Source organism: Leucoraja erinacea, chromosome 18, assembly GCF_028641065.1.
Source record: "Leucoraja erinacea ecotype New England chromosome 18, Leri_hhj_1, whole genome shotgun sequence".
NCBI classification, from domain to species: Eukaryota; Metazoa; Chordata; class Chondrichthyes; order Rajiformes; family Rajidae; genus Leucoraja; species Leucoraja erinaceus.
Window position 1 is genome coordinate 40,377,787 of NC_073394.1, and position 16,517 is coordinate 40,394,303.

Consider the following 16,517-nt stretch of genomic DNA (forward strand, 5'->3'; position numbering starts at 1 on the left):
GTCCGCCAGGGATCGATGGGCCGGCTGCCTTCCAGGACGATGTCCAGGAGGTTGAGAGTCAGGTCCAGATTCTGACTGTGGGTCAGTCGAGCAACGAGGAGGAAGATGGAGACACGGCTGCCAGCGGGCAGCAACCGCAGAGGCAGGACCTCCGCACAACCATGCAGATGAAAGGTGAGGCTCCTCACAAAACCTGCCCTCAGTGGCTCTGACTCTGCTGAAATAAATTAACCCCCCCCCCCTTTCACCTGTTGGTGCTTTGGGGGCAGGAAGGGGTGTGGGAGTGGAGGGAGTGGGTGACGGGAAGGGGAGGGACTGTTGATGAGAACCTTTAGTTTAATTTAGTTTATTGTCAGGTGTTCTGGGATGCTGTGAAAAGCTTTTGTTGTGTGCTATCCAGTCAGCAAAAAGATCACAATGGAGCCATTGTATACACGATAAGGGAATAACGTTTAGTGCAAGGTAAAGCCAGCAAAGTCCGATCAAGGATAGTCCGAGGGTCACCAATGAGGTAGATAGTAGTCCAGCACTGCTCTCTGGTTGTGGCAGGATGATTCAGTTGCCTGATAACAGCTGGAAGAAACTGTCCCTGAATCTTGAGGTGTGCGTTTTACACGTGTATACCCATTGCCTGATGGGAGAGGGGAGATGAGGGAGTGGCCAGTGTGTGACTCGTACTTTGATGATGCTGCTGGCCTTGCCGAGGCAACTTGAGGAATAAATGGAGTCAATGGAAGGGCAGTTGGTGTGGATGATGGTCTGGGCTGCAATTGTCCACAATTCGCTGTAATGTGGGACGGATACAATGGGATTTGTGTGGAATTGCTGTGACATGGGTGCTAGCTGTAGGTACAGACTTGGCAAGCTGAAGGGTTTAACGTGTAGGCGTGAGTGTGGTTGGGATTGTGCGTCTGGTGCCGGGCGTGGGATTAACGGACTCTCTCTCTCTGCGCAGGCATCTCCAGCAGCATGAACTTTGATGAGGAGGAGGATGAGGAGGATGAGGTTAGTTCCAGCTCGTCCCAGGTGAATTGCAACACCCGGCCTGGCTCTGCCTCCAGCAAGAAGTCCAACAAGGTGGGTGCGGAAATCATCTTGCCCTCGTTCACCATGTACTGACTGCGAGGCTGAATGCTCATCTCCCGTCTCCAAGCTTTATTTCAACCTCAGCATTATTTAGATAGTGGAAACAAACAACTGCAGATGCTGGTTTACACAACATGACACAAAAGTGCTGGAGTGACTCAGCAGGTCAGACAGCAGCTGTGGAAAGCATGGAGCGGTGGCGTTTCGGCTCGGGATCCTACCGAAAGTGGTTTGACCCGAAACGTCACCTATCCACATTCTCCACAGATACCACCTGACCCGCAGTGTCACTCCAGAACTTTGTGTTTCTTTAAATTAATTTGATATCATGTTTTGCCATATCTTCACTATATACAATAAAGATATTTTACTTCCCTGTTGAACGTTTTTGGGGAGTGAAGCCATTTAGCTTCTTCCTTTCCGATCACTGGAGCCTGCAGGATGAAGTTGTGGCCATTAAATAGCAGGATCACAGTGAAATCCAGAGACTGACAGTGAAATGGCCAGTGTCCAATGTAAATGCTGTCTCACACTCACCAGAGTTGCTGGAGTGGGAGCTGGAAATGGTGCAGAGCTGATTACGAATAATGAATGATTGAATAAATGCTTTATTGTCACATGTGACAAGTCACGGTGAAATTATTTGTTTCACATACACTAGGTAAGCAAAGAGTCACCACATAAAGGGCACCGACAATGTTAACCATATAACCATATAACAATTACGGCACGGAAACAGGCCATCTCGGCCCTACAAGTCCGTGCCAAACAACTTTTTTCCCTTAGTCCCACCTGCCTGCACTCGTACCATAACCCTCCATTCCCTTCTCATCCATATGCCTATCCAATTTATTTTTAATTTAATTTTAATTATTGTTACAAAGTATTCCGCACCAGGACCGCCTTTATTCTCGCCCCCCCCCCCCCCCCACGCCGGGTCCTCCTTTGTGGCAGGGGATATCAGTGAGGTGATTGCATTACTCTTTGAGCTTGCATGGTCTCGATGGGATGAATGGACCTTTTCTATGTTATACTGAAATATGCAATTGATACAGAGGAGATTTTTTTAAAGATACCCTATTTTTATTTCTCTGGAATATCATTTAGTCGACATTAAAGACGAGCAGCCTTAATGCCCGATGTCACTCATCCTGATGGATGCAGGCACGAACAGCAATGATGGCGTATTAAACCTAATGGCTGCCTCCCTCTCCGTTTCACATTTCCCTGTTGAGAACTGGTTGTTTGTGTTTTGCAGGAGGCTGCCTCGGTCTCCACCCCGCCGGCCGAGGTTCTGGTGAACGTGGGGGACCTGGAGGAGTTTGGCGTGAGACCGGCTCCACAAGGAGTCACCGTCAAATGCCGGATCACCAGGGACAAGAAGGGCATGGACCGCGGGTTGTACCCAACCTATTACCTTCATCTCGAGAGGGATGATGGCAAGAAGGTATACGTCAGTTATGTATCGTGTGGATTTTATATTCTCAAATCACTTGTATTCACTGGAGTTTAGAAGGATGAGGGGGAATCTTGTAGAAACGTATACAATTATAAAAGGATACAAGCTAGATGCAGGAAAATTTTTCCCAATGCGGGGCGAGTCCAGAACCAGGGGCCACAGTCTTAGCATAAAGGGGAGGTCATTTAAGACTGAGGTGAGAATTTTTTTTTTTCACCCAGAGAGTTGTGAATTTATGGAATTCCCTGCCACAGTGGGCAGTGGAGGCCAAGTCACTGGATGGATTTAAGAGCGAGTTAGATAGAGCTCTAGGGGCTAGAGGAGTCGAGGGATATGGGGAGAAGGCAGGCACGGGTTATTGATAGGGGACGATCAGCCATGATCACAATGAATGGCGGTGCTGGCTCGAAGGGCCGAATGGCCTCCTCCTGCACCTATTTTCTATGTTTCTAACAGCAGGGAGGTCACAAACGCTGCCACAGACACGAGTGTTCTCTTGATTGCTCTGCACAATTTCCATGAATTAATTGTTCATTCAAAACACAAAGTGCTGGACAAACGTTGGTGGCACGGTGGTGCAGCGGTAGAGTTGCTTGCTGCCTTACAGCGCCAGAGACCCGGGTTCCATCCTCACACGGGTGCTGTCTGTACAGTTTTCATGTTCTAAACTAAACTTCACGCCAGTCAGCTAAACTCCCTGTGATCGCGTGGGTTTCCTCTGGGTACTCCAGTTTCCACTCTCCCAACACATGAAGGTTTGTGGGGTTAATTGGCTTCTATAAATTGACCCTTGTGTGTTGGATAGAACTAGTGTACGGGTGATTGTTGGTCGGCACCGACTAGGTGAGCCAAAGGGCCTGTTTCCATGCTGTATCACGTAACTAAACTCAGTGGGTCAGGCAGCATCTGTGGTGAGAATGGACAGGCGAGGTTTTGAATCGAGAAGAAGGGTCCAATCCCTCCATAGATGCTGCCTGACCTACTGAGTCACTCCAGCACTTTGTGTTCTCCTGAAATGTCCAGCATCTGGAGTTCCTTGCGTGCACCAATTTTTAGTTCTTATTTGTGAAACCTATACTCATTGTGGGCCACTCCCAATGCAGGGAATGGAGGGACAGGGATCACGTGCAGGCAGTGGAGGGGAGTTTATCTCGGCACGATCACGGATATTGTGGGCCAAAGGGCTTGTTCGCTTCTATCTTCTACGTAAGGGCCTGAACACAATTCAAGATCCACATAGATCAGCTTCTTCAAAGGACATTTCTAACCAAGCTAGACACAAAATGCTGGAGTAACTCAGCAGGCAGGACAGGTAGCATCGAGCTGCTGTCCTTCTGAGCAATTCCTGCTAAAATGTGAGAACAGTCAACTGGTCAGGGGTGGGATCTTCATATCGCATGAGGATAGAGTAAGTGGGTTGGGGCTTTCCTACGAGTTGAGGAATTCCTATGCTCCCAGCACTGGGGCTGGGTGAGATTAGCAACAAACTGCGAGTGAGGCCAGGATTCCGATTGCTCCATAAATGGGGCAAGGATGGGACAATCTTCATGGTGCAGATACCACCAGCACCATGGCAACAATCTTTACATGTAAAGACACAAAGAGCTGGAGTAACTCAGCGGGTCAAGCAGCATCTATGGAGAACATGGATAGGTGACGTTTCAGGTCCAGAGACTGAGACTAAGTCTGATGAAGAGTCCCTTTAATAATGTATTTTTCCTGCTGTAGGTGTTCTTATTGGCAGGAAGGAAGAGGAAGAGGAGCAAGACATCAAATTACCTCATCTCCATCGACCCCACCGACCTGTCGCGAGGAGGGGAGAGCTTCATCGGCAAGCTCAGGTAATCAATGTCAATGGCAGCAGCCTATCTGCTGGAGGTCATGTTCAGCACAGACAGACGGGCCGAAGGGCCAGTCCATCCCAGGCCGAAGGGCCTGTCCATCTCGGGCTGAAGGGCTAGCCCACCACTGATCATGTGGGCCAGCATTGGCAAGTTGAGCCGAAGGGCCTGTTTCCACTTGGTGTGAGTCTATGACTGGTGCTGTCGGGGCTGAGAGATGGGTCAAAGTACATCTCTGTCTGCAGGCAGGAAATACAGCACCATATCTGGGCAGTGAAATAATCTCCAAAGTCTTACTTTAGGTTGAATCTGGTGGACATTGATGAAGAGATACACCTTCAGGACAAGATCTGTACAGGAATGGTCCAGCTAAACGCTATGTCAGTGTGATCTATTGTTTAAAGCAACCTGCTCAAGATCTCACTTCAAAAGAAAGAATGAGATTAACTTTTCATGTATTTATTCCAATGGTGATTTTCAGGTATTTGCCTCGTGATGTTCCTTGGGCTTTGCAAACTTCTCCATAAACTCCACCAAGTTGCTTTGTAATTTGATGGTCAGGTGTGAGTAATATTGGCATGGAGACACAGATATATAACCATATAACCATATAACAATTACAGCACGGAAACAGGCCATCTCAACCCTTCTAGTCCGTGCCGAACACGTATTCTCCCCTAGTCCCTTATACCTGCGCTCAGACCATAACCCTCCATTCCTTTCTCGTCCATATAACTATCCAATTTATTTTTAAATGATAAAAACGAACCTGCCTCCACCACCTTCACTGGAAGCTCATTCCACACAGCCACCACTCTCTGAATAAAGAAGTTCCCCCTCATGTTACCCCTAAACTTCTGTCCCTTAATTCTCAAGTCATGTCCCCTTGTTTGCATCTTCCCTCCTCTCAGTGGGAAAAGCTTATCCACGTCAACTCTGTCTATCCCTCTCATCATGTTAGATACCTCTATCAAGTCCCCCTTAACCTTCTGCGCTCCAAAGAATAAAGCCCTAACTTGTTCAACCTTTCTCTGTAACTATGCTGGGATCTTGAGCAAAACACAAAGTGCTGAAGGAAGTATGTGGGGCAAGCAGCATCTGTGGAGACAAGGTGAAGAGTCCCCAAACATCACCTGTCCAATTCCCTCTGCAGATGCTGTCTGGAAAGGGTACAGAGAAGATTTACGAGGATGTTGCCAAGACTAGGGGGTCTGAGCTATAGGGAGAGGTTGAGTAGGCTGGGACTCTATTCCCTGGAGTGCAGGAGGATGAGGGATGATCTTATCGAGGTGTATAAAATCATGAGAGGAATAGATTGGGTAGATGCACAGAGTCTCTTACCCAGAGTAGGTGAGTCGAGGTCCAGACGACATAGTTTTAAGGTGAAGGAGAAAATATTTGATAGGAATTTGAGGGGTAACGTTTTCACACAGTGGATGTATGGAACAAGCTGCCAGAGGAGGTAGTTGAGGCAGGGACTATCCCAATGTTTAAGAAACAGTTAGACAGGTACAAGGATAGTACACGTTTGGAGGGATAAGAGCCAAGAGCGGGCAGATAGGAATAGTGTAGCTGGGACATTGGCTGGTGTGGGCAAGTTATAACCATATAAGCATATAACAATTACAGCACGGAAACAGGCCATCTCGACCCTTCTAGTCCGTGCCGAACACGTATTCTCCCCTAGTCCCATATACCTGCGTTCAGACCATAACCCTCCATACCTTTCCTGTCCATATAACTATCCAATTTATTTTTAAATGATAAAATGATAAATGATAAATGATCATCTAAGTTACAGAGATAGGTTGAATAAGTTAGGTCTTTATTCTCTGGAGCGCAGAAGGTTGAGGGGGGACTTGATAGAGGTCTTTAAAATGATGAGAGGGATAGACAGAGTTGATGTGGACAAGCTTTTCCCTTTGAGAATAGGGAGGATTCAAACAAGAGGACATGACTTCAGAATTAAGGGACAGAAGTTTAGAGGTAATATGAGGGGGAACTTCTTTACTCAGAGAGTGGTAGCGGTGTGGAATGAGCTTCCAGTGGAAGTGGTGGAGGCAGGTTCATTGGTATCATTTAAAAATAAATTGGATAGGCATATGGATGAGAAGGGAATGGAGGGTTATGGTATGAGTGCAGGCAGGTGGGACTAAGGGGAATAAAATTTGTTCGGCACGGACTTGTAGGGCCGAGATGGCCTGTTTCCGTGCTGTAATTGTTATATGGTTATATGGTTAAAAACGAACCTGCCTCCACCAATTGGGCCGAAGGGCCTGTTTCCACACTGTATGATCCAATGAGTTCCTCCAGCACTTTGTGTTTTGTTTCTTGAACCAATACACTTGATTCTGGCTGAGATCAAAAACTTACTGGGGAATTCTCCACCCCCACCCCCTACTGACATTGAAACAAATGCGTGCGCGCTCACCTAATGGTCAGTTCCCACATGGGAATGCTGTTGCTGTTGCTGTTGCTGTTGCTGTTGCTGTTGCTGTTGCTGGCTATAACATCGACATTGTGGAGAAAGTGACAATGTACTTGCAGGATGGTGCAATATACTTATTGAGCATGTCATCATTAATTTGTATTGCAGATCAAATCTCATGGGCACCAAGTTTACAGTGTATGATAACGGAGTGAATCCAGAAAAGGGAACTGCCAGTGTAGATGCATGTAATCTGCGCCAAGAGCTGGCAGCTATATGCTATGTGAGTACTTGGTTCATAATTATTGCGACTCCGGACTGTCAAAGCTGCCACAGCCAGACATATAAACAGTTTTTATCCACGAGTAGTTGCTCTGCTCAACAGCCAAAAATCTGTATCCTCCCTTTGATCTGGTATTTTGTTGGTTCACATGCTTGATCAATGGTGTTATATCATTAATGTTTTATTATTATTAATGTTTAGTGTTAGTATTAATGTTTTAGTGTTTAGTATTAATGTTTAGTCTTTTCTGAGTCATTCGTAACTGTCACTGTATGTCATGTTGTTACTTGTGAGCGGAGCACCAAGGCAAATTCCTTGTATGTGAATACTTGGCCAATAAACTTACTTATTTACTTATAATGGACATTTTAATTACTATGAATTTGAAGCCAACTTTCCAAATTCTGGATGTAACTCCACTCTGCCTGTAGGTACAGGCGACTTACACTACACTAAGGAACAGTCTTTATACTCACTGAACTTGTGATGGGCTTCTTTTGATCTGTTTATGAGGAACAGCACGGTGGACTGGTCCTGTGGTGGGTTTCCACGTCTTTCTGTGAGGAGCAGGGCACTTTAATTTAGAGATATAGCATGGAAACAGGCCGTTCGGCCCAACCAGTCCATGCCGACCAAAGATCACTCGTAAACTAGTTCTATCCTCCACCTTAGGGGCAATTTACAGAAGCCATTGAACCTTCAACCTGCACGTCTTTGGAATGTGGGAGGAAGCCACAACACCGTGAGAAAACCCACACAGTCACAGGGAGAACGTGCAAACCCCACACATTCAGCACCCGTAGTGGGGGAGTCCAGAACCAGGGGCCACAGTTTAAGAATAAGGAGTAAGCCATTTAGAACGGAGACGAGGAAACACTTTTTCTCACAGAGAGTGGTGAGTCTGTGGAATCCTCTGCCTCAGAGGGCGGTGGAGGCAGGTTCTCTGGATGCTTTCAAGAGAGAGCTAGATAGGGCTCTTAAAAATAGCGGAGTCAGGGGATATGGGGAGAAGGCAGAAACGGGGTACTGATTGGGGATGATCAGCCATGATCACAGTGAATGGTGGTGCTGGCTCGAAGGGCCGAATGGCCGACTCCTGCACCTATTGTCTATTGTCTATTGTAGTCAGGATCGAACCGGGGTCTCTGGCGCAGTAGGCAATAAAGCCCCTGTCCCACTTAGGAAACCTGAACGGAAACCTCTGGAGACTTTGCGCCCCACCCAAGGTTTCCATGCGGTTCCCGGAGGTTTTTGTCAGTCTCCCTACCTGCTTCCACTACCTACAACCTCCGGCAAAGTCTCCAGTGGTTTCCGTTCAGGTTTCCTAAGTGGGACAGGCGGCATTAACTTTACCACTGTGCCACATGAAGTCAGACACCCTCCACCAATCATCATCAATGCTTGAAAATATTGCACAAAAATATTACCGTGATGGGGTGGAAGTTATCCTGGATGGGGATTGTAATACAGTTGTATCGGAGTTTATTTAGTATATTTGTTTGATGTTTATTATGGTGCTGGGTTTTGTTTCGTTTTACATTGTACTGTAAATATCATCTTTAATAATTTATTAAATTATTTTTGGTCAAAACAAAAAGAAAATGCTTGAAAATATTAGAACCCTGATTAGAATGAGACTGTAGCCAAGTATCAACGTTAGACTGCACTGACAGGCTTCTGATCCTTGTGCAGGATTAGCTTTTGGTTCGCCCACCTGCTCTGTCAGCAGAGAGTGGTGAATCTGTGGAATTCTCTGCCACAGAAGGTAGTCGAGGACAGTTCATTGGCTATATTTAAGAGGGAGTTAGATGTGGCCCTTGTGGCTAAAGGGATCAGGGGGTATGGAGAGAAGGCAGGGCCGGGAAGGCAGGGACAGAAGTTTAGGGGTAACATGAGGGGGAACTTCTTTACTCAGAGAGTGGTGGATGTGTGGAATGAGCTTCCAGTGAAGGTGGTGGAGGCAGGTTCGTTTTTATCATTTAAAAATAAATTGGATAGTTATATGGACGGGAAAGGAATTTAGGGTTATGGTCTGAGCGCAGGTATATGGGACTAGGGGAGAATATGTGTTCGGCACGGACTAGAAGGGCCGAGATGGCCTGTTTCCGTGCTGTAATTGTTATATGGTTATATGGTTTATATACTGAGTTGGATGGTCAGCCATGATCATATTGAATGGCGGTGCAGGCTCGAAGGGCCGAATGGCCTACTCCTGCACCTATTTTCTATGTTTCTATGTCAGCACCACAGAGTTTGTGTAGCGTGACCACTGGAAAGGCAGCTTTTAATTCTTTAGGAGATAGTTATTTCATCTTTATCAACCCGCTGCTTTCATTCGACTACTCCTACAATGAGTAGAGGACGTCATCTTTTCCTCACTTGGTTCCACACATGAGGAGTATGAGTGGGCACTGCTTGGGTTGAGGGCTGTGGAATATCAGGTAACTCAGTGCTGTGTAAGCCCCCCTCTCCCTGTAGATACAGGCGACCTACACTGTTGGATCAGGAACTCAGTGTTAATATTCACTGGATTTATGATGGGCTTCTATAGATTGTTTTGTCAGTAGCTGGACCTGTGGTGGGTTTAGGTCTCCAGTCTGAAGAAACATAGAAACATCGAAAATAGGTGCAGGAGTAGGCCATTCGGCCCTTCGAGCCTGCATTGACATTCAATATGATCATGGCTGATCATCCAACTCAGTATCTTGTACCTGCCTTCTCTCCATACCCCCTGATCCCCTTAGCCACAAGGGCCACATCTAACTCCCTCTTAAATATAGCCAATAAACTGGGGTCAGCTGCCTTCTGTGGCAGAGAATTCCAGAGATTCCAAGAAGGGTCTCGACCCGAAACACCACCCATTCCTTTTCTCCAGAGATGCTGTCTGACCCGCAGAGTTACTCCAGGTTTATTTTGTCTATCTCTTGGGTTTCAAGATCATTTTGTGAGGAGCAGGACGGTGGGCTGGACTTGGTCTCCGGCAGTTTTCACTATTGTCCTGGGCCCTTCACAGTTACCTCAACCAGTAATTTCTATGTTTATCAGCTCCAGTTACCCGCTGGCATTTCTCCCAAATACCACCAGTGCGAGGCTCCATGTCATCATACACAAAGGTCTCCTGTAAAGAGCTATTAACCTTTTCAATCCGATTGATGGCAACTTTGCAAAGACTTGATTTTTTTTGTCCAATCTAAATGACTGTAGCAATGTATAAATGGATCCTTCTTTCCTCCCACGTAGGAAACCAATGTTCTGGGCTTCAAGGGACCTCGGAAGATGAGTGTAATCATTCCCGGCATGAACATGGACCATGAGAGAGTGTGCATTCAGCCTCGCAATGTAAGTTGGGCCTGAGTGGCGCGGATGTAAAGCCTGGTCTACCTTCACAACAGGAGGGTGGCTGAGGCAAGGGCAGACTTTGCAATGGTCACAAAGCCAAGGGTGTGACTCGTTTACCAGGAGAGCAACAAATGCCCCCACACCAATAACAAACTCTGCTGAGACTGAAAGCAGGTTAAGGAACAACACCTCACATTCTCCTTTGGTAGGTTACAACCCAATGATATCAACACTGAATCCTCCAATGTAATAATCTCTCCCCTCCCCCTGGGCCCAATCACCGTGCACACCCATTACTCGCACTAGTCGGTGGCGCCGTGCGATGGCAGCCTCGCCTACAGTCTGTCTCGTCCTTTTCTGATTTTGTTTTTAGTCTGTTATTGAATGTATGTTTTAGTGCAGCTTTAGTTTTGTATTATGTGGGGGGTGGGGGAAACTATTTTAATCTCTCTCCTCGATGGAGATGGGATTTTTTCCGTATCGTATCTCCATCCGCACTGCGGCCTAACATCGTGGAGCTGGCGGTCCCTTTGCTGGGGACCGACTTCGGGAGCTCCAACCACAGGAGCTTCGATCGCTGGATGCGAGAGCTTCGATTGCCCCGGCTGGGGATGGTTCATCTGCCCCGACCGTGGGAGAAAAGGAGGGAAGAAGATAATACGTTATTGAATTCCATCACGGTATGCTGTGGTGGATGTTTATGTTAATTGTTATGTAGTTGTGTGTCTTGCTGCTTTTTATGTATGATTGTCTGGCAAATCAAATTCCTTGTATGTTTTTACATGCTTGGATAATAAATTAATTACAAATGAATGACAATCAGACCCCTTTCCCCTCCCTCTTGCCCCCTTCACCTATATCCCTTTCTACTTCTTCATTATTCATGTCTCTTCAGCACTTTGTGTTGTTTTTTTGCAAACTAGCATCTGCAGTTCCTTGTGCCACTAAGGAGCAGGAAAGCTTGGGGAAGTATGGTGTGTTCCCAACGATTGCTTTGTGAATAATCACTAGCTCCCACAGCCTGTCATCAATAGAATTAGACCAAGAGACAGGCGAGTAGAAAAATAGACATTTTATTAGCAGCAGAAATGGGATTGTTTAGTTTGCATCAGACAAACCTGCAGACCATGCATCCAATGGAGCCTAAACCTTTCATAGCAAGAGGATTTGAGTATAGGAGCAAAAGGTTCTACTGCAGTTGTACAGGGTCTTGGTGAGACCACACCTGGAGTATTGCGTACAGTTTTGGTCTCCAAATCTGAGGAAGGACATTATTGCCATAGAGGGAGTGCAGAGAAGGTTCACCAGACTGATTCCTGGGATGTCAGGACTGTCTTATGAAGAAAGACTGGATAGACTTGGTTTATACTCTCTCTCTAGAATTTAGGAGATTGAGGGGCTTATAGAAACTTATAGAAAATTCTCTTAAGGGGTTTGGACAGGCTAGATGCAGGAAGATTGCTCCCGATGGTTGGGGAAGTCCAGGACAAGGGGTCACAGCTTAAGGATAAGGGGGAAATCCTTTAAAACCGAGATGAGAAGAACTTTTTTCACACAGAGAGTGGTGAATCTCTGGAACTCTCTGCCACAGAGGGTAGTCGAGGCCAGTTCATTGGCTATATTTAAGAGGGGGTTAGATGTGGCCCTTGTGGCTAAGGGGATCAGAGGGTATGGAGAGAAGGCAGGTACGGGATACTGAGTTGGATGATCAGCCATGATCATATTGAATGGCGGTGCAGGCTCGAAGGGCCGAATGGCCTACTCCTGCACCTAATTTCTATGTTTCTATGTAAACCTGCAGTCCATGCGGCCAATGGAGCCTAAACCTGCATGGGTGGTAACTGTAACCATGGGATCGCTGAAGAGCTGGGAATATAGAGGGAAAAGGAAAGATTCTCAGTGGAAGAGTCAAGGGGAATGGGAGAAAGAAGACTTTTGCACTGAGGACTATTAGATCAAGGTGTTAGGGGTTATGAGGAGAAGGTAGGCAAATGGGTTTGAGAGGGAAATGATTGAATGGCAGAGTCGACTTGATGGGCCAAATGGCCCCTTTTCTCCTATCACTTATGAACCTCATCAGAAGTCAACGTGAGACAGAAAAGGATGCGGATGGTGCAGAGGGCCAGGGGGAGAGAATGGGTCATCTACTGATGTAACTGTGGTGCGTGGACACCTCCTGTGCCTGCTGCTTCACTCTGAATCCCGAGCCCAGAGAGCGAGGCAGAAACGATGCTTCTGAACTGCTCTCAGGTGAGCGAGGAATGCTCACACAGCTGTCTGGGGCACCGTCCATCCGTTCCCACGACAAAGTGACCTGCCTCCAGCTCACATGTCAGTGCATCACCTTCACCCAAATGCTGAGCCCAAACCAGAGTCTGAGGGGATAAGCAGGGCTGCCAACTCTCACGCATTGAGCGTGAGACTCATGCATTTAGTGAAATTCTCACGCTCTCACGCCGATCACTGAATTTCTCAAGCTCAAAATAATAAATAAATAAATAAATAACCAAATGGATAAATAAATAGATAAATAAATTTCCCGATGTTATGGAAGTCCAGAACTAGGGGTCATAGTTTAAGGATAAGAGGGAAGTCTTTTAGGACCGAGATGAGAAAAACATTTTTCACACAGAGAGTGGTGAATCTGTGGAATTCTCTGCCACAGAAGGTAGTTGAGGCCAGTTCATTGGCTATATTTAAGAGGGAGTTAGATGTGTCCCTTGTGGCTAAAGGGATCAGGGGGTATGAAGAGAAGGCAGGTACAGGATACTGAGTTGGATGGTCAGCCATGATCATATCGAATGGCGGTGCAGGCTCGAAGGGCCGAATGGCCTACTCCTGCACCTATTTCTATGTTTCTATGTTTCTATGTAATTGGCGAGTTTAGAAGAGATTGCCCTTGATTCATACTCGCAGCATGGTCAACACGAGGTCCTAGGAGGTCTTTGTAACTCTCCTTCATGCTTGAGAGTAGTCCCCGCGTACTCGAGGCCTCAGCTAAGTCGCGGCGTTTTTTTTCAACATTTTGAAAAATGCCCGCGAGTATAAAAAGGTCCCATGGAAAAAAATCTATATTATTTTACTCGTAGATTTAGTCGAGGTAGGTCGTAGTAGGTCGTAATGCTATCGTAGGAAATCAAAGCCAATCAAAGGTAGTCAAAGGTAAAGCTCGTTGAGGAAAAAAAAGGTTAGTAAACCGACCTGTAATGTTAAATGCCCGCTAAACTTTATTAAAAGTTGTCTGGCTTCTTAAAAGTGTCTCCACTCCTTCTCCCCCCCCCCCTTCTCTACCCCTCTCTCTCTCCCCTTCTCTTCCCCCCCCCCCCCCCCACCTCTCCACGCTCTCTAATGGGCTTACCGTCAACTGTGCCAACTGTCTTTTACCTCCTGTTCATCGCGGGTGTGAATTTCAGACAGCACTCCCCTGCTTTCCCTGGCCCCCGCCTTTGCGATGTGTGTGTGTGCGATCAGTCGATCCAGCTCGCGGTTTCATCGCAGACGGTCGATCCAGCTCAAGGTTTTTCAGGCGAATGCCCTCGAGCTTGAAGGTCGAAGACAGTCGCTGAAAAGTCGCGTTAGTGGGACAGGCCCTTAAGACTATGACACATTGTAGAAAGGGTGCAATTGCTCTGGAGAGGATCCGGTGGCGATTTATGAAGACGTTGGCAGGGCTGGAATTTTTTTTTCGCTTTGAAGAAAGATTTGATAACTGGGATTGTATTCTCTGCAGCAACGGAGGTGAAGAAAAGATTTAGCTGAGGTGAATAATATTATGAGAATTTGACCTATTTCGCATAACAAAGAGTGTAGAAAGGAACTGCTGGTTTAAACTGAAAGACACAAAAAACTGGAATAACTTAGCAGGACAGGCAGCATCTCTGGAGAGAAAGAATAGGTGATGTTTCGGGAAGAGACCTTCAGACTGAAGAGGTTGAAAACCAGCCATAAAACACAATGACTGGAGATATGTGTTATCCAACTAAGGGCAGAAATCAGAATCATATCTTCATCTTTATTGACGTGATACCATAATAAATATATTACAGAAAAAATAATTTAACGTGGTGGCACGGTGGCGCAGCGGTATAGTTGCATTACAGCACAACAGACCCAGATTTGATCCTGACTACGGGTGCTGTCTGTACAGTATTTGTACATTCTCCTTGTTACCACATGGTTTTCTCCGGATATTCCGGTTTCTCCCACATCTGAAAGAGGTGCAGGTTTGTAGGTTATATGGCTTCTGTAAATTGTCCCAGGCATGTAAGATACATGTAGGATACAACTGGTGGATGGTAGATTGCTCGTCAGAGCGGGCCGAAGGGCCTGTTTCCATATATATGTTTTACATATATATCTTAATTTCATTGAACCATATATTTGGCTGAATATGTGGCATTATTTTCGTCTTGTTTTTAGAGTCAAAGGGTAAGGTTGATTAATTTATTTGTGCAGAACAGTGATGGAAGTCCGACTCCTCTTGCCTTGTTTCTATGTTTTTGTTTCTCTATATCTATGCATAACAGCATGAATTATAATCTGATTTCCATACATGAATATGTTGATCAGAGCCTGGCTCTACTGTGCAATGTAATTAGCAATGTAATTTAGCCTAACCTTATTCATACCTTATCCAATTTAAAGCATAAATGTTGCATTCAAGTGTAAATTAAAAGACTCGCTACAGTATGCACCAGATTGCACAATTTCAAGCTGAAAAATGCAAAAGCTCACTGCCGTGGGAATGGAGACGCCCTCCTCCCACACCCTCCCCACCTCGATCGCTAGGCTCCCTAGCAATTCCTCACTCTCAATTTTCACCCAATGTTGGCAGCCCTGGGATAAGGCATGAGATCAGACCGTTTAAAGTGCATAAACTGGACGTGTGAGTGTGTGGGTGTGAGTGCGTGTGTGTCATTGTCAATTCTACAATTGTTTTAGCAACTGGTATTCTCCATGATTATGTGAAATATTTTCATTAGGGGAAAACTAATGACATTGGATGTCAGCTGGAAGCTGTAATTCTCTTTATAACAAGATGCAGGCACCGTGAATGCATGCAGCTGCACCAGCAGTGTGTCCCAGCGGGCTGGGAGCTGTGCACATTACAGGCACTGTTTGTCAGGAAGCCGTTACTGTTAGTGCTTGAGAGGAAATAAAATGCCACAGATAAGGGAAATTCACCACTAACGATGAACCATTAATATTTTATTTGGCCAGTGGGAAACATCTTTTTTAATTAACATATCAGGTCAATTGGTGACTCAGTGAAACAGTGTGTTCATTCTGCTGACAAAGTAGAGAGTATCTCTTCGATGTGCCACCGTTCTGTTTACCTAGGTTACAGTTTCATCTACTGGGAACAACTTTGTTTTGCTTATTTGTCAGCTAATTAGCTTGTTGATGTCGGAGACGATAAGAGGTCAGACCAGGCAGCAGTCAGCAATCTAAAGTGAAGCCCTCACTCTACATTATCTCAATGGGGTTAGGTTAGGTAAGGGGGAGGTGCAGCGAGACCTGGGCGTCCTTGTACACCGGTCACTGAAAGTTGGCTTGCAGGTACAGCAGGCAGTGAAGAAATCTAATGGAATGTTGGCCTTCATAACAAGAGGATTTCAGCATAGGAGTAAAGAGGTTCTTCTGCAGTTGTATAGGGCTCTGGTGAGACCACATCTGAAGTATTGTGTACAGTTTTGGTCTCCTAATTTGAAGAAGGACAACCTTGTGATTGAGGCAGTGCAGCGTAGGTTCACGAGATTGATCCCTGGGATGGCGGGACTGTCATATGAGGAAAGATTGAAAAGACTAGGCTGTGTGTGTGCGTGCATGTGTGCGTGCGTGTGTGTGCGTGCATGTGTGTGCGTGCGTGTGTGCGTGTTTGTGCGCATGTATGTGTGTGTGCGTGTGTGTGTGTGTGCATGTGTGCGTGCATGTGTGTGCATGCGTGTGTGTGTGTGTGTGCCTGTGCATGCGTGCATGAGTTCTACTCTGACAGTTGCAGGCAGTCGCCTGAAAAATCGCCTAAGCGGGACAGGCCCATAAGGACCCAAATCGTGAAAAAAACTTCGGACCCAGAGAGTT

The 16,517-nt window shown here is 46.2% G+C and overlaps 1 protein-coding gene across 5 annotated transcripts in view; it reads left to right on the forward strand.

Moving 5' to 3' along the window:
• The window catches only part of tub (TUB bipartite transcription factor), a 197,572-nt gene that overhangs the window by 175,450 nt on the left and 5,605 nt on the right, over positions 1–16,517 (forward strand). For 3 of the 5 annotated variants that reach the window (XM_055649896.1, XM_055649897.1, XM_055649895.1), the window contains 6 exons: positions 10–174; positions 956–1,077; positions 2,345–2,533; positions 4,274–4,386; positions 6,983–7,097; positions 10,338–11,195. In XM_055649896.1, coding sequence (XP_055505871.1) covers positions 10–174; positions 956–1,077; positions 2,345–2,533; positions 4,274–4,386; positions 6,983–7,097; positions 10,338–10,451 — 818 coding nt within the window. In that variant the 3' untranslated portion in view covers positions 10,452–11,195. Of the gene's footprint in view, positions 1–9; positions 175–955; positions 1,078–2,344; positions 2,534–4,273; positions 4,387–6,982; positions 7,098–10,337; positions 11,196–11,823; positions 11,856–16,517 lie in introns of those variants that run through there. The other 2 variants (XM_055649899.1, XM_055649898.1) reach the window with 2 other exon arrangements.